This window comes from Porites lutea, chromosome 8, assembly GCF_958299795.1.
Source record: "Porites lutea chromosome 8, jaPorLute2.1, whole genome shotgun sequence".
Taxonomy (NCBI): domain Eukaryota; kingdom Metazoa; phylum Cnidaria; class Anthozoa; order Scleractinia; family Poritidae; genus Porites; species Porites lutea.
In genome coordinates, this window is record NC_133208.1 from 4,900,684 (window position 1) to 4,921,653 (window position 20,970).

Genomic DNA, 20,970 nt, shown 5'->3' on the forward strand with positions numbered 1-20,970 from the left:
TCTTTATTCCTTTGCACCTAAAACCAACTGTGAAGCACGGAGTCGTTCAACTACGGCACACCCTAAAATCTCTGTTTTAGGCCTTTCTCTCGCTTTACAATTTCTTCAGTAGTAACCACAAGCTTAGAATTCGGTTACAGGGCGTTTCTTTACCCACTCATTTATTTCAGGCACGTTTAACACCCGTTTATAATGCTCCACCAAGAGCGGGAACTTCTCAAGTTCCCCAGGAACATCCTCTTTACCCTTCGAATGGAAGCTGTTAAAGAAGTCAAAGAAAGTGATGTCGGCATAGCTCAGCTGCAGATAAGAAACAGAAAGAAATCGCAGTTACGCTAGGGGCGTAGGATTAGGGGAGCCTTTCTTCTGAGTGTGTGCTACAAGCCTCAGGTAATAGACGCAGTTACACAAACCATGGTAAAAGGCATTTCCCACGTTAACGAAGCCGTGGTAAATTTAACGGCTTCATTCGAGCAATAACGGTAATAACCGCCGTCGACAATGGCAGTATTTTATGTTATGTTGAAAATTTACCTATAATTTTCAACTGGTATGTTATTCATGATAATTTAGCGAAGGCATATAGTTCGATTTTAAAGTTCAGCTGCATCCAACGGTTCGATCTATCCCAACAAACCAGTTCAAAATTTTGCCTCAAATTTCCCTTGTTTCTTTCATCTTAACGTGAAATCTGCCATGTCACCATCGATCTTTCTCTCAACAGTGTCAAAGAAACCCTTTTAAAAAAAGCAATTGTTCGGGATTTCATGTTGAAGAAATCTGATTGGCTGCTTTGCCTTGGGTATCGGAAAACCCTTGCTTTTTACCAAGTTTAATGTTATAAGCGGTTTCTTTGCTATTTTTGACGTAACCATGGATATTTCCCATGGTAAATTTATCTCGGGAAAGTCCGGTCACACGCACCGAAGCAATTTTCCACGGTAAAAGGGTCATTAATATTTACCATGGTAAATAAAAAAATGTCCCGTGTAACCGCACATACGAGGGCCATTTATACGAGGAAAAATAAGACGCGTGTTACTTAAGACGCGAACTGTACCATTTATATGAGCAGGGCTTATCTAAGACGAAAACAGCTCGTGTAAATATGGTTCGCGTCTTATTTCTGTTCTTGACTCGTATCCATGTGAATGTTGCCCGTAGCAACGGCAATCCAACATTTGTCCTCGAGATCTGCTATTGCCCTCTCTTTGCATAACAACAAAAAATCCTTTTCTTCAGCGGTGGACCACGTGTTTCGGTGTTTCGTTTTGTCTTTGTCAGCGTGCTCATTATACATGAGCGAATTAAGAAACAATAAAGCTTAAAACTCTTAGAATAGACGGCAGCCCAAGGAATCGAAAACGCGTTGTAATATGTAATAACTTTTCCCTGCCAGTAGCCTGCCAGTCCACCGCGGGGCAAGCGAAAATTTTCCCGCCAAAAATTAACGCATGCGTACTATGCGTTTGCGCCTTATTTAAGACGCGAAGGCCATTTATACGACGTTTTTCTAAGAACAGCTGCTAAGGGCTGTTCTAAAATAAGACGCGTTTTAGAAGAGTTGTTGCCGTGACTATTCACTGAACCTATTAGTTTTTTGACGTTTTTGTTGTCGTCATTGTCATAGCACTCCCTATTTTAAAAAAATCGCTGACCAAACCCCTGACGCGCACCAAATTTACAGAGTAACAGAAGGGAAGACGTCACGCTAGGAATTCATGCTGCTCAGTGCCATGCAAAATGTGCTGACGTTGCTATATTTTAAAATTTTTTGAAAAGACTTTCTTTGGGACGGGTTGAACTTTGAAGGCTCAGGGAGCGGTCATCGTTTTAGCCTGCAGATAAAGGCGTCCCTTCTCGCTTCTCGATCGCCGCTTGGGACGTCCCTAGTGGCAAGAACGATGACAGATGGCTGAATTCGAAGGCTATCATCGTTTTATTTATGACTTAATTACTATTGATCGTTTTCACATGACGTCACGGCGGCCATATTCGTGTCCCAAACCAATGAACCGTCGGCCATGTTTGTGTCCCAAACCAGTTTTGTGGAAGTTGAACTCTTTTCTTATGTAAAAACTTTCTTTTGTTCCAATAAACTAGCATAGATGCTGACCACGTGAGTGAAAACGCTCTATACTCGTTAGTGTTCTAAGCAGGCCTAATACCCCTTGTTATGCTTAATTTGCACATTACTCGTATCTCACCTTTTCGCCCAGAAAGAAGCCCTTGCCTTCATCCCTGTTTTTGAGAAGAGCTTCAAATTTCTCGAGTCGGGGAGGAAGCGTCGTTCCATAAAACTCCTTTTTCAGCTCTTCCTTCATTTAAGGAAAACAATAAGTAGGTCATTAATAAAACTAAATTCTGGGAAAGTGGTAAAAGTAAATTAAACCCACGGGATTGTACACGGAACAAAACTGAGAAGTACATGTCGAAGCTCCCTGTATACGGATGAACTGGCAATGGGAAGACTCCACTTACGGATAGGGGCGAAACTCCCAAAATGACCTATACGGGGAGGCTCCGCCCGAAAGGGGTGCTTTTCTCAGGCTTCAGGTTTATGAAAGAGGAGGTATTTCATTAGTTGAAGCATATGGAAGGGTAGAGACGTATGTCATTTTTGGCAGTAAAAAGGTCCAAAAGGGCAAACAGATGAAATTTATGGCTGTAAAAAAGACCAGAAAACGTTGTGGTTTTGTGATTTAGCAATTTTCAAAGACAGTGCATTCATATATAATTACAGCAGTTAAAAGGGATGCAAAGTTTTTAACTAAGTATGTGAAAGCGGTACGATTTTTCAATATAAGGTTTGCTTAAGGGGCACCTTTTCCGTCAAAGATGGTATATAATTAAACGCGCGTTAGGGGTTGGACAACGCCACAAGGCTGTTTTTACAGTTGGGAAAAAATTATTGCCAATACTTCGAAAAGCGCGGACTTTCTTCTTAGAATGACTACTTGAAAACAACTTTAAAGCGTTTCCTTAGAACAGAGACAACTAACGAAGTAGTAACTACCCCATACTGTCCTGGCTTCAATTTATATGCCTTCTTTATAATTTTTCAGGCCACGCGAATGCAATCATGTGAAACATGTTTTTTTAGACAAGTATTTTACGTCAATCACGGTACAAAGGCGGTCCTGATCCCACACAAACGCTCCTTTTTTTAAGAAAATCCCGCATCCCGCTATTCTTTTTTCATATCGCTTTCCCGAATTCCTCACACTTTATAGTTTGGTTTGAAAGGTGACAATGCTCAACACACACCAGTCCGGTTGATTCGCATTTGCCTCTCAAACGCATGATTTCCCAAATTTACAACATACAGGCAAAAACATCCCGCATCCCGTGCTTAAATTTTGGCGAATCCCGCTTACAGGGTAGCTTAAAAATCCTGTTTCCCGTCAAGATATTTTGCGTTTTCCCGAATCCCGCACCGTATGTTTGTCAAATCCCGGATCCCGAAAAAACCCTTAAGACCTTGTTCAATTCTCACCTCAGCAAATTAAGCATTGTCTGGCGCTGAGGGTCGGAACTGGCGTCTTGAGTAAATCTAGACTGCAAAACAACCCCTATTTTTGCCTAGGTTAAGAACGCGCGCGCATATCAAGAGGTCAAAGGAAAGGCCTGGAGTGAGGGTGAAAACGGAGAGTGAGACTGGGGATCTTCTAGAAACTTTGTTAAAAATCACGACCCAACATTGCAAAAAGTTCACTTCCGGTTGACGCGCGTCGCTCAAAAACGTCGTTGTTCAAACTCCCTAATATCGCGCGAAGCGCTTTGCAAAACCGATTTAAAGAAAAAGACCGACTGATTTGCAATCTCAGGAGTAAAGCCTGACAGGCTCTGTATGTGGGGAACTGAAACAGACATTAACTTTCGCATTACCTTCTTCGTTTCGTCTTTCTCATAGTATATCTTGATTAATTGCTGAACTAAATCAACGACTCCATCACTTATCATATCCGCTGTCGCTTCATCAAAACTGTTAGCTGGGCACAAACCTAATCACCATAAATAAAAATTAAAGCTAATCCAGCATACGCCTTCTTAACTAATAAAAAGTAAGAAGGAAAAAAGAAAGAAAGAAAGAAAGAAAGAAAGAAAGAAAGAAAGAAAGAAAGAAAGAAAGAAAGAAAGAAAGAAAGGAAAAGTAGGAAGGAGAGAATGAAAAGGAGAAAAAAAGGACACAGAGACAAGGAATAAGAGAAAAAAAGAAAAGAAAAGAAAAGAGAAAAAGAAAGAAAGAAAGAAAGAAAGAAAGAAAGAAAGAAAAGAAAAGAAAAGAAAAGAAAGAATGGAAGAATGATGAATGAACGAGCGAGCGAACGAACGAACGAACGAACGAACGAGCGAACGAGCGAACGAGCGAACGAACGAACGAACGAACGAACGAACGGACGGACAGTTTGATAGATGGATGTATGGATGGATGGATGGATGGACGGTTTGATGAACGAATGAATGAATCGAATGGGGAAAAAATAAACTTGAAAATAAACTTTTATAAACTATACCGACAGGTATCCTCCTAAGCAGACGCTCTTAAGGCCTTGCTTTCCGTTTGGGGAAAGAACGCGTAACGAAGCTCCAAAAAACGTCTGCTTGGGAGGCTAATGAGCAGGCTTCGGTTGTTCAAAGGCTGGAGAGCGCTATCCATCGGATAAATCTCTATTCAGTGGATAGTGCAATTAGTTTCCCCAATACTTATCCGCTGGATAGTGATTTATCCGGTGGATAGCGCTATTCAACGTTTGAACAACCGGGGCCAGGAGTAGCCGGCGAGCCAGGTCTCCTTTTGGGGTAGTCGCGAAAAGTCACGCGAGAACTGCACACTAAAGGAGATGCGCGCGAGGGGTGGGCCGCTCGCTCACGCGGTCTCTCGCGACTCGAAAAGGAGAGTTTGCTCGCAGGCTACGGCAGGAACGATATGCCGATTAACAAATTACGTTCAATACATCACCTCCTTTTTTGCAGATGTACTTCATAATTGTACCAGACTGGGCCAGGATTTTTCCTTCAGGAGTCACAATGAATGGCATTTGACCGAGAGGTGGTCTACCAGCTGAAAAAGAAAAGTAGTAGTACGTATAGGGGTTTCTTCTAAAGAGGAGTGAACGGCAGCCATGGTTATACTAAATCCCGAGGGAGGCGAGGGGGGTGGGGGGGGGGGGGTGGGGAAATATTCAATGAAGTCTTATAAGGAGAGGCTTTACCCCAAGGTCCAACACCTCATTCTTACATAAACTATTTTTGACAGAGAAGGCATCCCTTTCAATTGAAAAATGGTACCCCTGCATCTTTTGCGAACTGCTGTAAATGCACCATTTGTTTATAGGCGAATATGTCACTAAACCAGGAAGTTTTTTTGTCTCTTTCACAGCCATAAAATGCGTCTGTTAGACCTTAAGGTCCTTTTACAAGCCGAAATGATAGATTTCCCTTTCATATACCTGAAACCTGAAAAGGTACCCCTTTCGGGCGGAGCCTTCCCGTATAAGCCATAATAGGAAGTTCTTCCCTGGGTGCTTGATTCGATGAACATAAAACGAGAAGTCCAAAAACGACTGCAAAGCTGATCATATCAATGTGTATTCGATACCAGATTGCAGACTGTGAGCTGTCTCTTAAATATTCTTTTTTAAGGGTGGAGCACGACGTTTATCACGCTTGCAGCAAGACCGCAAGACGCAATAAACGATGCCTTCTGTTACACAACGCTCCTTCCCAGGAGGGGCTCATGGGTACAATACGATACGACACGACACGATACGACACGACACGACACGACACGATACGATACGATACGATACGATACGATACGATACAATAAAATACAATCAATGTATTAGTGTCATAACGTGGGATAGGTTTGCCCCAAATATCCCAGTCGGAGGCTCAAGTATAAAACGCACGACAGGTTAACTCCCTTACAAGTATAATCTGACGAACATTTTGCGACCAGCCCGACCTCGCCCAAAATTCGAATTTCCTTATTTTTTTCTCTTTGGGATATATAGGATAGCCGCAAAAGGCCAAAATCAGTAGGAGGTATGATTGTATGATTTCGAAAAACCCCCTCCTTCAATTAGTTACTACTTACCGGAATAATCTGTTAATTAACAGGTGTAATGTTATTGTGTGAACTGCTGTATTATTCTTTTTCGTTTTTATGTATTTTTGGTCCAATCTGTAATATTGTTATATACGTACTTTCTTTTCGTTTTAAAATTTTGTAACTGTAACATGTGTCTTGTAAATAAATGAGTATTGAAAAAAGAAAAAAAACAATAGAAAAACAGGCTGATTAGGTTCTTAGTAGGTTCCTATTTGCAAAAGTTATTATTTTGATAGCATTCGGGGAACTGCAATAGTACTAATATGCTGTAATTGTAAATCATTTACAAAAATGTCAAGCCTTGTTGTCGAGACAAGTCCTGTATCAAGGGGCCTGACCATATTTACAGTTGTATGATCACCATGCAAACTTCAACAGGAAAAATACAGTATGCCTGCCTTGTTTACCAATCAATTCCGTGCTGTACAGAACAAAACATGTTTGGCTATTTACATCAAAGTTTTATGGAATGAATAATATTTTATTGGTAAGACTAAAAAGCAGTACACTACAAAAATTTTCAGAATGAAAATCTAGAATTTGAACATCAGATCTTGCGTGTTTTTTTTATATAAAAACCTGTTTTTCTTTGTCAGGCTGAATAGGTTCTTATATATTTGGGTATTAAAATGCAAAATTTCATCCTTTAGGTTCTTAAATCGCTAGGTTCTTATACGCAGGTTTTTACTGTATCTGAAGTTGTTTTTCTGTACAATATGTTACTGTTAAAACAGAAGATGTTCTTAGTTCTTGGGGGGGGGGGGGGGGGGTGAAGTTTTGGGTCCAGGGATTTTGGGGGTTTTGTTGGAAGCCCTAAGGATTTGTTTGAGTTTTAATTTTTGACCCCATTCGATCATCGCCGTGTAATTTCTTGGAGGGCCTATTGAGAACATGATTGGCGTTTCCGAGTTATATTCTGGTCCTTCACTTCATGCGATGAGAATACAATCAGAAGGTTCAAAGTTACAATACCAACCGGGTAAAGTATTAAAAACCAGGAGAATATTTGAATTGTAAGTTGAAATTATTTTACATTCAAAGCCACGTTCCTTCCCGGAAAACGAGTAACTTTCCCGCCACAGAAGCTATAAGAAATGTAGATTACAGGAGCTCGTCGATTTTAAAAATGTAACTCTTATTATTTAAAGACCAACTTTCTTTCGTAGCAGTCTACGAAACCTAAAAAACGTGGGGTTATTAGTAATAATAATAATAATAATAATAATAGTAATAATACCACTTGTGGTCGGCGGAAACCACTAAGAAAGAGTGAGCGCACTTGTCAGCGTGACTAAGCAATTTTAGTTCAGTCAGTTACCAATCCAACCATTAAAAAGAGTGATCACACTTGTCAGCGTGACTAAGTAATTTAGTTCAATCAGTTACCAATCCAGCATTCGCGACCCGCACATCATTAAAATCTTTCAACCCGATCGAAAATCAAGCGAATGTATACGTATTTGCCGTCGGCTTTGACCGTCCTAAACAGCTATTTAAGATTACAGAATTTAAAAGAATCGACAGATAACTGAGGCGTGCTTTTTAAGGAATGTGGTGAACGTTTATAATGTTACTTACACGCTTTCTCTTGAAGCCATTCTTCGGCTGGCAATCGAATATCCTCGTAATCAATCTTTGCAGCCGCAAATGCAAGTCGACATTTTTCTCCTGCACCGCGGACTGGAAAGTAGAACAACTTGTAGCCAGACATTTCTGCAGAATGTTTCAGTCGATTCTTACTGTGAGTGGATGCACAACTTCAACACAACTGCCGCTGAAGTTAAATGAACTGCTAACTCATTGCTGACAGTTTATACCACCTGTCAAGAGTTAAAATTAGAATTATGTAAATTTCACCAAGTCGTCGTGTCATCATTTCACGCTACAGGCCACTCGAAGGAAGTACTACATTGTACTGTACTTGCAGACAAATATTTTGCCGGAAATTTTAGCAGAGGAAAGGAGTGCGTGTTAAATATTCCATCTGAAATATGTGTCAGGATTATAGATTTATCAGCTGAATTGCCAGAATGTTGAATCAATTTACCGCCACAAACTAATTCAATTCAATTCAATTTAACTTTTGGCCATCATGGGGTTTCATATGAATAGATGGGGTTTACCGCACAGGAAAAAATAACAGATTCCAATATTGGATATTTTAGGGTATTTACAGAATACCCACAAAAATCCCAAATTTGGCAAAGTGAGACAACTCCCAACCAGGTTCCCTGGCTGGGACTTGTCTCACACTTCCAAATTTGGGACTTTTGTGGGTATTCTGTAAATACCCTAAAATATCCAATATTGGGAATCTGTTATTTTTTCCTGTGACCTCGGTGTAAGAACCTGTGATTTTTTTTTGTTTCGTACCTTTGGTTTTTCTACGTTCTATTGTGTTGACTTCTTTGTTTCCTCTGTTTTACGCCACCTGTAAGTTTAACAGGTTCTTACACCGAGGATGAGCCAATAGAAGGCATTGCCGATTACAATACTCGTTACATTTAAGAAGAGATAATTACATATCAAATTTCTAGTTATATAATCTACATGATCTATATGATCTAACTCTCCTACATGTTGCCTGTTATATAATTATTAAAAATAGAAACAAATTAAAAAAGACTACCGCAAAGACTGATCAAACAACGTGGAAAAGGCTGAGGTATGCAATACTTCGAGTGGCCAATACCAGTCTTCATCCTGTTTAGTTGGCACCTGAGCCTGCGATACGGTCATGTGACACTGGTAGCGGATTCCCTGTTTTGACAGCTGTCAGTTGACCTTAATATGGATGCCCATTATCAAGTTAAACACAGGTTACAGGCTCCCACACTCTAGAAAGTTTGACATTTCACTTGCCTTTCAAGATTTTACAAGCTAAGCTTCAGACTTGTCATTCCAACGTTTTAATGCGGAAAGTTATGAGAAATGCTGCAACTGATTAAAGTCACGCAACACGCTTTAAGACCGCATAACTTTATCTTTCTGTCTTTACCTTTCTGATATCTTTTGTTCTTCTATTGTCTTCAAAACAATAACGATGTTTCACCAATTTCCACCTACAAATAATAGGAGACATATTTGCATTTACTAGCGACGCGTTTCTACAGGCGTGATTCCGTAATGGTCACGTGATTACCAATATTTCTCGGATCGCGCGCGAGAAGTGGAGCTCCGCTGTTAAGAGAAAGATTATCATATCAGTTCAGATTAAAGAGTGATTCAAATGAGGATATTTCCTACCTGTAGAATAAAGTGTCGTTCCTTAAGATAAAGGAAGCAATAAAGAGGGTATTAAGTGTTTCCCGTCTTCCATTTCACTTTGAGAACAATATTTGCATATTCTCATATATAAAATGTTCAGGCATTTTGGGCGAGCAGTATCCTCCATATTCTATTATAAAATAACTAAGATAGTACGCGCGCTCTGATTGGTCGAGAGCAGTGTTTGCATGAGAGTATGTAAACATGGTTGTGGCGTCAAGTTGTTTGGTTTTTCGCGCGCCAATCACGCAAGCACAAATTTGAAAAAGTTTTTGAGTTCAAAACTCAAAAAGTTTACTTTCTTTACCCATTCCTTCGTCGGCTGAAACTTGGAAAATCGTTACAAAGAAGGTGTGTACATTTTTCTTCGCTTAAGCTGACCGTTTTAAGCGCGAAAAATCCGTATTTTGCAAAGCATCTTTTTGCAAAACAAGAACTGATTACGCTTGCAAGACTTCGTGGACAAGATTTTGCGACTGGTAAGAATTTCTCTTTTAATCAGTGCCTTACAAAGAGTTTTGCGTTTTTTTCTCGGAAAAGTTATTTTATAAAAGCAATAGAAAACTTTTTTCCTGTGTTTGCGTAGCCTGATATAAACACTCGAGGCGTTGAGAGAATTCTCGACAGTTATGCAAACCCTCGACTTCGTCTCGGGTTCGCATAACTGTCTCGAATTCTCCCAACCCCTCTCGTGTTTATATCAGGCTATGCAAACACGGAAAACGTTTTCTATTGCTTAATTATTAGTTCATGACTATTTGTCCTTATTTTTGCCGTTACTCGTCGGTGGTTTGATTTTAGATAGTTTAAGAGATTTTTTATCAGTGTCTTTCTTCAGAAAAAGATAGTTGGATGGAATTGATTTGGTTTTACTCAGGATTTTACTTTTTACTTCAATGATATTTTTAGTCAGTTATCTCTAATTTACCTATTTGTTGAGTTTAGTCGTTTTTGATCCTTTTTTGTTAAACTGAGAACAAATTTGATTTGCGGAAGAGATGGAGTACTGTTTCCCTGCATTTGCCAATTCTTTTTATATACTCATGAGGAAGTATACTGCTTTTATCTAGACTATAATTACAGTACGTGCCAAAGCAAATATTTTGCCGGAAATATTTTACGTAGAGGAAAGAATTACGAATCAAATATTCCACATGAAAAATATATCAGGATTATAGTTTTTCAGCTGAGTTGCCTAGGATATTGAATCAATCTTTCTCAACAAACAGTAGGAGCTCGTTTATTTTAACCAAGAGAGTATTTAAAGAATTGGGAGAATAATAGTAGCCTTTCAGTAGGGTCATGTTCCCATTAATCCAGGTTCAGTCCATACTTAACAGTTATAAAATAATAATAGGTTTAAATAGTGCATAAAAAGCCCGCTGCCTAAAGCAGTAGAAAAGTCAAGAAAGCTTTTTGCTGCAACAACACTGCGTCTTCACTTTTTCTACCAAAAGTGAGCGCTAACCCCTCTGCGGGGTTGAACGATCGAGGGAGCCTGTCCGCTCGACATGTTTGGCGGAAACGTTATAGAACTACTACATCAATTAATTAACTTATTTAGCGAGTGATATTGAAGCTGGCCTAATGTCCTAAATTACGGTTTACAATTGCTTTTTGAAACCTCTCTCGTGCACTGAAGAATTTAGAAACCTACAATTCCCGGCGGTTACTTTTGGTAAATCTTTTTCCGGGTGTGCAGCCAGTACGGACCAGAAGAAGTGTCTTTTTCCAACACTTCTTCAGACCTGGCCTCTAATATCCATCCCCGTTTTAGAGCAAGCACACAAGGGTCACAAACGCGACATACATGGGCATAAATGATGTCATCATCACTCTGATTAGAACACCCTCGAAAAGGTTTCTTCAAACCATTTCAAATTCGCATATTAGTTTACTCTTTCTTTCTCTTGCATTAGCGAGCAGCGACACTATAATATAGTGAGATATGACGTTTATGGCAGATGCTGTGATACTTTATCTTTTTCACTTCGTCCTCTTCAAATTGTAGCAATTTCCCCCATTTGCAGTTGATGATCATAGCTTCCATTGCACTGCATTGGTTTCTCATTCTCAGAATCCTCGCAGCACTAGTTTTCCCGGGGAAAGATTAAACGGTTCGCAATACGTGCAAAGCGAGTGAAAGTGGTAAAGAAGATGACGACTTCCTCATTGACTAAAACAAGGAATAGACGAAGTAAGATGGCAGTTGTCAGGTTTTTTTTTTTTTTTCCCGAAATTAACATTTTAATTATTTTACAATTTTTCTGTTCATCGAACTACAGATCGATGAACAGGAAAGTAGCCTTGCTGTATATAAAAATTCGCTCGTGTCAACGAGAACACTTGGGAAGTTTTTCCTTTTCCAAGCGGAGTACTTTCTTGCGTTAATACCGTGAAATGCGGAGATTTCCATGCTTTATATAACACTGTACTCGGGGTTTCCAATAGCTTTATCTGTTACAAATGACTGAAAGGTAAATGCGTTGATAACAAAAAAGAACAACATCGGCTACACAATTCCTGAATTCTCTCTAACCTTCAAAGCCTCGCAGACCACGCGTTGAAATCACCCTTCTATCCGGTGTGATTTTCGTGGCAGCCTCAAACTGTTTACCCGTGTCAAGTCACGAAAATAGGGAAAAGAGATCCACAGGGTTGTCCTCTGTACACTTATATAGTTTTCTCTTAAAGGAAACAATACTCTTAACACAGCAATTAGCAAAGGAAAAGGACGAGAAAGGAAAGGGATCACTATTAAGAATTTCGTCTCCTCCCTTCCCACGGGGGGTAGGGGCATTCCATATTTTCCCTAAACGGGAACGTGCCGCTAAACAGGGTATAGCGGCTTTCAGGGTCTTGTGAGTTTTAAATTTTACTATTAAGCATCTTGGCCAGGTTGTCTTTTTGGGCCGACAGGCTTTAAAAAAGGTGTGAAGGTAATGGCAATGATCCGGTACCAACTATTTTTTCCAGATGTTGGTTTAAAAAATTACTTGCTGCTGTATGCGAAATCAGTGTGCCATGAAATAAGGCCTCTTGTCTTAAACAGGGTAGCGAGATGAAATTATTTTTGTCTTAAACAGGGTCAGGGTTTAAAGGTCTCGGCGGCACATATAAAAACCTTTACTCAAGTTTCCCTTTGAGTTCTTTAGTACATCGGCATATTAAACAAATTCGATCAATACAAAAATAAACCTTTTAAAGTTTTCTTTATTCCTTTGCACCTAAAACCAATGTTGACGCACGGAGTCGTTCAACTACGGCACACACTAAAATCTATGTTTTAGGCCTATCTCTCGCTTTACAATTGCTTCAATAGCAACATGCACAAGCTTAGAATTCGCTAACAGGGCGTTTCTTTACCCACTCATTTATTTCGGGTACGTTTAACACCCGTTTATAATGCTCCACCAAGAGCGGGAACTTCTCAAGTTCCCCAGGAACATCCTCTTTACCCTTCGCATGGAAGTTGTTAAAGAAGTCAAAGAAAGTGATGTCGGCATAGCTCAGCTGCAGATAAGAAACACAAAGAAATCGCAGTTACGCTAGCGGGGTAGGATTGGGGTAACCTTTCTTCTGCGTGTATGATAAGCCTCAGGCAATAGATGCGGTTACACAAACCATGGTAAAAGGCTCTTCCCACGTTAACGAAGCCGTGGTAAATTTAACGTGGGTTTAGTTTAGAGTTCCCATTAAGGCCTGTTTCAAATTCGTCGTGCTACGGCAGTGCTAAGCTGCCTCGACTGTAGCTCGACTGCAGCACGACACTAGCACGACTTGGTTTGAGACGTCGAATTTAATTCAGTTGAATAGAACGCCTGTTGCCGAAAAAAACAACAACACAAAAACAAAGAAACGGTTTGGCAAACTTTTAAATGTATTCTAATGTATTTACAATTTACGAATTGAGTTCGGCACGGCGGTAACACGACGTTTGAAACCAAGTCGAGCTACTGCCGTGCTAAAGTCGAATTTAATTCGATCAATTGAGTTCGGCACGGCAGTAGCACGACGTTTGAAACGGGCCTAAGGTAATTAAGCTGCCATCAGTTTATGGCTTCATTTACGCAGTTACGGTAATAATCGCCGTCGACAATGGTAGTATTTTATGTTATGTTGAAAATTTACGGATAATTTTAAAGCTGAAATTTCAACTGGTATGTTATTCATGATAATTTAGCGAAGGTACATAGTCCGATTTTACAGTTCAGCTGCATCCCACTGTTCGATACCAGGAATAGAACATATTTTTGGGAAATATCGTTTCTAAATTTATTTCAACAAACCAGTTCAAAATTTTGCCATGAAATCTGCCATGTCATTAAAAAAGCCATTTTTTGTGCGGTTTCATTTTGAAGAAACCTGATGGTTGTTTTGCTTGGGTATCGAAAACCCTAGCTTTTTACCAAGTTTAATGTCATGGGCGGTTTCTTTGCTCTTTTTGACGTAACCATAGATATTTCCCAGGCGGTGTGCGTCACGAGATTCGACCAATCAGAATGCGTCACTTGTAGAGTGATTTTTGCGCTCGAAAAGAGCCGTTTTCTGAGGCATATGTGGTGAAATTTTCGCTTTATTCCAAGGTTGTGTTAGTAATTTCGACACTATACCGCCCTGGAAAGTTGTTGGAACACTTTATCTTGATAGCAGTTGCGTTACTTTTAAATATTTTGCTTTCTTGAGCGTTTGTGACAAGTTTGAATTGCTCGGTCATGTGCAGGCCGCCATGATGATTTGAGTGTTGTTTTTGCCGTTCTTCTTGGATTTATTGCTGGTTACTGTTAGCGGTTTTATCGAATTATTTTGGCCATCTTGTTACTTCAACCTTTCTTCTTTGCAAATTTCGGGGTCTACCCGGGTCTACGCCCGTTAGTTTTGCCGTTATGAGCCGTTGAAAGTGTCTTGGAATTAAGATATTCGTCTTAGCCAAGTGGCACAACTCCCGGGAAACGGGCTGAGAAAACATGCCGAAGCGGAAGCCGACGTGAAGCGAGTAACGCCAAATCCAGGAAGAGTTTGTTCTATTTTAAACCACAAAAGGTAAATAAGTTTGAATATTGTAATAACCTTTGGAAAAAAAAACATTTTTCATAACCCAGTGCGGAAACTGAAAGCGTGACTTTAACTTAATTTGCATGCGGTGTGTGCTATGTGTATGCAAATCTTTGTGTAAACTTATGTGAGGGAATAAATTGTTATAAATCTCTACCAAAACACAAAACCATTATCGAAGATCCAGACAGCATCATACAGGATTTTAAAACTGTGAGGTTAGGTTTTACTTTATAACAAAATCGATATACTGCGCTCACTTCAATGACCGCACAGACAAGATCGTGGTTTATTTCACTGTTTATTTCTGCGACTGTAGCTTCGGTGAAATTCCGATTGTGCTGCAGCTGTTCGGCTCTTTCGGTCTGTTTTCCCCTTGCCTGATAGAAGGTTTATTTGCGCATAAGGCTTTCAAACGGGCACTGTTTTCAAAAAAATATAAACTTGTCGATGAAAATAAAATTGTTATGAGAGACGATTTCTCACCTTGCTGTTTGCACGCGCTCCCCCTGCTTTGCCGGTAACAAAGTCCATCAAATATATAAACACTTCTAATGGACGAATTTTTTTTTAGTCAGGCAAATCCAGGTATGAACTACAGATCTCTTTCACCATGAGACAAAAACATACATATAAACCAAACAGTACATAAAATCTTATGAGAAGCAGGAAATTATTCTCCGCTCAAAGTCGGCTACATCGCACGATCGCCTCCGAATCGCGATAAACTTCTTGAAATTGTCTCGTGAAGCCAATAGCAAGCATCTAAGGCCACTATGAGATCTTGAAAATTCTCGAAATCGCTCTCTTCCGTAGTGTTTTTCGGAAAAGGCAGCAGTGTTTTGATCCCTGGGTTTGATTCATTTCTCTTACAAGATGCGAACTCGACCGCGTCACGATTAAAATGAGGCACAGTAACAGTTTTACCCATGAACCTTTGTGGGTCGTGACGCACACCGCCTGGATATTTCCCATGTTAAATGTATCTCGGGAAAGTCCGGTCACACGCACCGAGGCAATTTCCCACGGTAAAAGGGTCATTTGCCACGGTAAATAAAGTGTCCCGTGTCACCGCACATAATGTATTAGGCTACCGTAAAATTCCGAAAATAAGCCCTTCCAAATATATGCCCCCCAATCCGGTAACGCAAAAAACCTTCCGTTAAATCGCCCCCTCCAAATATAAGCCCCCCCGGGGGCTTGCACTTGGAAAATTGCCCTCAAATACAAAGTAAAACAAAGCAAAAACGGTAAATTTACTTCCAACTATAAGGCTAGCCCAATCGATTTTGAAACGCAAATTTCCCTCCGTAGACAGCTCCTCCGAATATAGGCCCCTCCAAAAATAATCCCCTCAAAAAGGGCCTTTGAAAAATATAAGCCCCGGGGCTTATTTTCGGAATTTTACGGTATGCTTACACTATAACGGGGACCAGCTCGTGTGGTCTATTATCAATGCTGCGTTCTGACTGGTTGAGCTCTTACTAGGCTATATGTTATAGCCCACTATTAGTAGCGAAAAGCGGCGGCTTTGAAAATCAAAACAAAAACAATGGCTGATCGGCGCTTGGGACGTCCCTAGTGGCGAGAACGAGGGGATACGGCTGAATTCGAAGGCTATAATCGTTTTACTTATGGCTTAATTACTATACTCGTTAGTGTTCTAAACAGGCCTAATCCCCTTGGCACGCTTTGCGCATTCTTCTAATCTTACCTTTTCGCCCACAAAGAAGCCTTTGCCTTCATCCCTGTTTTTGAGAAGAGCTTCAAATTTCTCGAGTCGGGCAGGAAGCGTCGTCCCATAAAACTCCTTCCTTATCTCCTCCTTTATTTTTAAAGCAAAACAAATCATAGATCACTAACACTAAGTTCTAGGAAATAAAATTTGGAGTAAAACCTACGGGATTGTACACGGAGCAACGACCAATCACAGCGCGCGTAGCATTCACATCATTGTATAAATTTGGATTGATAACCTCTTTGGATGTTCTATACCCGCCGCTAAAACTAGTTTCATTCTTGCTTCTCAAGCGTTATATTAGAAATATATCATTTTTTGTGGGTAAAACGTTTATTAATATATGTGCTGAATGACTACTTGAAAACCACTTTAAGGCGTTTCCTTAGAAGAGAGACAACTAACGAAGTAGTAAGTACCCCATACTGCCCTGGCTTCAATTTATATGCCTTCTCTATACTTTTTCATGCCCGACGCGAATGCGATTATGTGAAACACGTTCTTTTAGCCAACTATTTTACTTCAACCACGGTCTGCAAGAGGGTGAAAGGGGGTAAAAAATCCCGCATCCCGCTATTCTTTTTCCATATCGCTTTCCCGAATTCCTCTTTTGTTTCTATAAACAAAAAACAAACAAACAAACAAGGCACACTTTATAGTTTGGTCTGAAAGGAGACAATTAGACTCAAAACGTGCCCGGTTGATTCGCAGTTTGCCGCTCAAACGTATGATTTCCCGAATTCACAACATACGGGCAAAAACATCCGATCTCGCATCCCGTGCTTAAATTTTGGCGTATACCGCTTCCAGGGTAGCTGTAAAATCTTGTTTCCCGTCAAGAAATTTTGCGTTTTCCCGACTCGCGCACCGTATTTTGGTCAAATCCCGGATCCCGAAAATACCCTTCCAGGCCTTTCTTCAATTTCCAATGTTAGCAAATTAAGAATTTTATGCCGCTGAGTGAAATCTAGACTGCAAAACAGCCCGTATTTTTTCCTAGATTTATAAGAATGCGCGCGTGCGAGCGGTAGCTCAGTGTCTTCATTCTGATAAAGACGATCTGATAGAAAATTTGTTCAAAATCACGACCCAACATTACAAAAAGTTCACTTCCAGTTGAAGAGCGTCGCTCAAAAACGTCTTTGCTCAAACTCCCGAATATCGCGCGAAGCGCTTTGCAAATCCGATTTTTTGAAAAAGACCGACTGAATTACAGTCCGGAGTAAAACCTGACTACACTATATGTGGGGAACTGAAACGGACATCAACTTTTGCAATACCTTCTTCGTTTCATCTTTCTCATGGTATATGTTGCTCAATGGCTGAAATAAATCATTGACTCCATCAGTGATCATATCCGCTGTCGCTTCATCAAAACTGTCAGCTGGGCACAAACCTAATCACCAGAAAGAAAAATTAAAAATTGTTAAAGCGAATCTAGAATACGCCTTCTTAACTAATAAAAAGCAAGAAGAAAAAAAGAAAGAGACAAAGGAAAAGAAGGAAACGTAAGAAAGAGAGAATGAAAAGGAGAAAAAAAAAGACACAGAGACAAGGAATGAGAGAAAAAAAGAAAAGAATAGAGAGAGAGAGAGATAAAGAAAAAAGGGAGAATGGAAGAATGATGAACGAACGAGCGAACGACGGACGGACGGACTGTTTGATGGATGGATGGATGGATGGATGGATGGATGAATGAATGAATAAATGGATGGATGGATGGATGGATGGATGGATGGATGGATGGATGGATGGATGGATGGATGGATGGATGGATGGATGGATGGATGGATGGATGGATGGATGGATGAATGAATGAATGAATGAATCGAATGGGGAGAAAAAAAAACTTGGAAATAAACTTGTATAAACTATATCGACAGGTAGCCTCCTACGCAGACCTTCTTAGGGCTTTGCTTTCCTTGGGGCAAGAACGCGTGATGAAGCTTCCAAAAACATCTACTCGGGAGGCTAATGAGCAGGAGTAGCCTGGGAGCCAGCTCTCCTTTTGAGGGAGGCGCGAAAAGTCACGCGAGAACAACACTCAAAAGGAGACACGAGCACGAGGGGTGGGCCACGCGCTCACGCGGTCTCCTCACGGCTCGAGCGTAGGCTACGGCAGGAATGATAAGCTGATTAACAAATTACGTGCAATACATCACCTCCTTTTTTGCAGATGTACTTCATGATTGTACCAGACTGTGCCAGGGTTTTTCCCTCAGGGGTCACAATGTAGGGCATTTGACCAAGAGGTGGTCTGCCAGCTGAAACAGAACAGACAGAAAAGTAGTAGAACGTCGGGGTTTCTTCTAAAGAGAAGTCAATGGCAGCCCTGGTTATGCTAAATCCCGGTGGAGGGGGGAGCATTCAATGAAGTCTTAAACGGGGAGGCTTCACCCCAAGGTCCAACACCTCATCCTTACACAAATTATTTTTTACAGAAAAGGCATCCCTTTCAATTTGAATGATAAATGGTACCCCTGCATCTTCTTTAAATGCACCATTTGTTTATATGTGAATATATCACTAAACCAGGAAGTTTTCTTGTCGCTTACAAAGCCATAAAATGCGTCCGTTAGACCTTAAGGTCCTTTTACAGGCCGAAATGATAGATTTCCCTACCCTTTCATATACCTGAAACCTGAAAAGGTACTCCTTTTGGATGAGGCCTCACCATCGAGGCCATTACAGGGAGTTCTTCTCCTGGGTGCTTAATTCGATGAACATAAAACGGGAAGTCCAAAGACTACTGCAACGCTGATCATAACAACGTGTATTCGATACCAGACTGCAGCTTGTGAACTGTCTCTTAAAATAGTCTTTTTCAAGAGTGGGGCGCGACGTTTATCACGCTTGTGGCAAGGCCGCAGACGCAGTAAACGATGGCATCCGTCACGCAACGCTCCACCCCAGTAGGGGTTTATGGGTACAATACAACACAATCAAATCCAATCCAATCCAATCTAATCCAATAAATTTATTAGTGTCATAACGTGGGATAGGGTTGCCCCAAATATCCGAGCTGGAAGCTCATATATAAAACGCATGAGAGGTTAATTCCCCTAGAAGTATAATCTGACGAACATTAACATTTTGCGACCAGCCCGACCACGCCCAAAATTCGAATTTCGTTCATTTTTTTCAGTTTTGGGATTTATAGGATAGTTCCAACCGAGACACATCAGATTTTCACAATCATTTCGCCAAACCTAGACCACGAGCAGTCTCTCTTTTTTCCTCGTCCGTCGAGCGAAACGGAAAAAAGACCACGCGCTTTCGACGGACTTGTTTGTTGCGTTCGCGTTCAACGATAGCGCGTGCTTGCGCTACCCTCACAGTACCAAACTTATAGGACTTCGTCACACGTTCCTTCTGTACAAACGCGCCCACATCGCAAGGAAGGAGCGCGTTGGACGCTCGAAGCGGGGTGGGGCGGGGGAGTACTTCTGATTTCAAGTGACGGCGGTGATCGAAGGAATTTTTTGGGGGAGGGGCGGGGGCTGAGATTTTCGATTCCAGGATTTTTTGGGTAGGAAAATTTGGCAAGTAGTTTTTTGGCTGGCTTGATTTAAGTAAGGATTTTTAGGGGTATTCAAAATTATCTGAAGTTGTTATTCTGTATAGTGTTATTGTTAAAACAGAAGATGTTCTTGGTTGTCTCGAATGTTGCTATGAAGAGTTATCGAAACAGACACAAACATTCAATTTCTAATATATTTTTTTTGTATTGTATCATTTAATACCTTCTGGTAATTTTAAAGGCGCGTGAACTCGGCATGGGATTTTTAGGGGGTTAATTTTCTGTCCAGGTAGTTTTTCAGGGTTTTGTTGGAAGCCCTACGGATTTTTGAGTTTTTATTTTTGCGCCCATTGGGTCATCGCCGTCACTTGAAAATGTTATTTCTTGGAGGGCCGCTTCAGAACATGATTGGCGTTTCCGTATTATATTCTGATCCTTCAGTTCATGTGAAGAAAAAGCAATCAGAAGGTTCAAAGTTACAATACCAACCGGGTAAGGAATTAAAACCTGGAGAATATTTGAATTGTAAGTTGAAATTATTTTACTTACAAAGCCAGGCTCATTCCCGGAAAACGAGTAAGTTTCCCGCCATAGAAGCTACAAGTAATGTAGATTACAGGAGCTCGTCGATTTTAAAAATGTAACTCTTATTATTTAAAGACCAACCTTCTTTCGTAGCAGTCTTCGAAACCCAGAAACCGTAAGGTTAATTTAGTGTACATGAAATAATAATAATAATAATAATAATAATAATAATAATAATAATAATAATAATAATAAAATCAATAGTACCATTTGTGGTCGGCGGTAACCATTAAAAAGAGTGAGCACACCTTTCAGCCTGACTAAGCAATTTTGGTTCAATCAGTTACCAATCCAGCATTTCGCGACCCGATCGAAAATCAAGCGAATGTATGTGTATTTGCCGTCGGCTTTGATCGCATTCCGTTTTAAACAGCTATTTAAGATTACCAAATTCAAAAGAATCAAAAATTAATTAACCGTCACGCGCCTTACGGAATTGTCGGGTGAACTTTTAGGTTACTTACAAGCTTTCTCTTTCGGCCATTCTTCGACTGGGACTCGAATGTCCTCGTAGTCAATCTTTGCAGCCGCGAATGCAAGTCGACATTTTTCTCCTCCAGCGCGGCTTTGAAAGTAGAACAACTTGTAGCCAGACATTTCTGCAGAATATTTCAGTCGAATCTTATACTCTGAGTGCACAACTTCAACACAACAGCCGCTGAAGTTCAATGAACTGCTAACTCATTG

At 40.5% G+C, this 20,970-nt stretch overlaps 2 protein-coding genes across 3 annotated transcripts; both read right to left on the minus strand.

Annotated features, from left to right (window-relative positions):
- On the minus strand, positions 1-7,914 carry LOC140947095 (glutathione S-transferase-like). 2 transcript variants are annotated; one of them, XM_073396174.1, is made up of 5 exons: positions 7,697-7,914; positions 4,964-5,065; positions 3,889-4,004; positions 2,208-2,318; positions 3-300 (listed from the first exon to the last, which is right to left on the minus strand). In XM_073396174.1, the coding sequence occupies exons 1-5, from the start codon at positions 7,827-7,829 to the stop codon at positions 124-126; spliced, it is 639 nt and encodes a 212-aa protein (XP_073252275.1). In that variant the 5' UTR covers positions 7,830-7,914; the 3' UTR covers positions 3-123. The 2 variants fall into 2 exon arrangements, with proteins under 2 accessions (XP_073252276.1, XP_073252275.1); XM_073396175.1 differs by lacking the exon at positions 2,208-2,318 and having other exon boundaries at positions 1-300.
- Positions 7,915-12,640: 4,726 nt separating this feature from the next.
- LOC140947094 (probable glutathione S-transferase 5) lies at positions 12,641-20,970 on the minus strand. The gene is made up of 5 exons (XM_073396173.1): positions 20,748-20,970; positions 18,341-18,442; positions 17,459-17,574; positions 16,155-16,265; positions 12,641-12,898 (listed from the first exon to the last, which is right to left on the minus strand). Exons 1-5 carry the CDS (start codon positions 20,878-20,880, stop codon positions 12,722-12,724), a joined length of 639 nt encoding a protein of 212 aa, XP_073252274.1. The 5' UTR covers positions 20,881-20,970; the 3' UTR covers positions 12,641-12,721.

Coding starts and splice junctions, on each gene's coding strand:
- LOC140947094 (XM_073396173.1), bottom strand. CDS start 20,880: ATGTCTGGCTACAAGTTGTTCTACTTTCAAAGCCGCGCTGGAGGAGAA. Junction 17,575..18,340: donor GTACATCTGCAAAAAAGGAG/GTGATGTATTGC, acceptor TCTGGTGATTAG/GTTTGTGCCCAGCTGACAGT. Junction 16,266..17,458: donor AGAAAGATGAAACGAAGAAG/GTATTGCAAAAG, acceptor TTAAAAATAAAG/GAGGAGATAAGGAAGGAGTT.
- LOC140947095 (XM_073396174.1), bottom strand. CDS start 7,829: ATGTCTGGCTACAAGTTGTTCTACTTTCCAGTCCGCGGTGCAGGAGAA. Junction 5,066..7,696: donor ATGGCTTCAAGAGAAAGCGT/GTAAGTAACATT, acceptor TTTCTTTTTCAG/CTGGTAGACCACCTCTCGGT. Junction 2,319..3,888: donor AGAAAGACGAAACGAAGAAG/GTAATGCGAAAG, acceptor CCTTAAATGAAG/GAAGAGCTGAAAAAGGAGTT.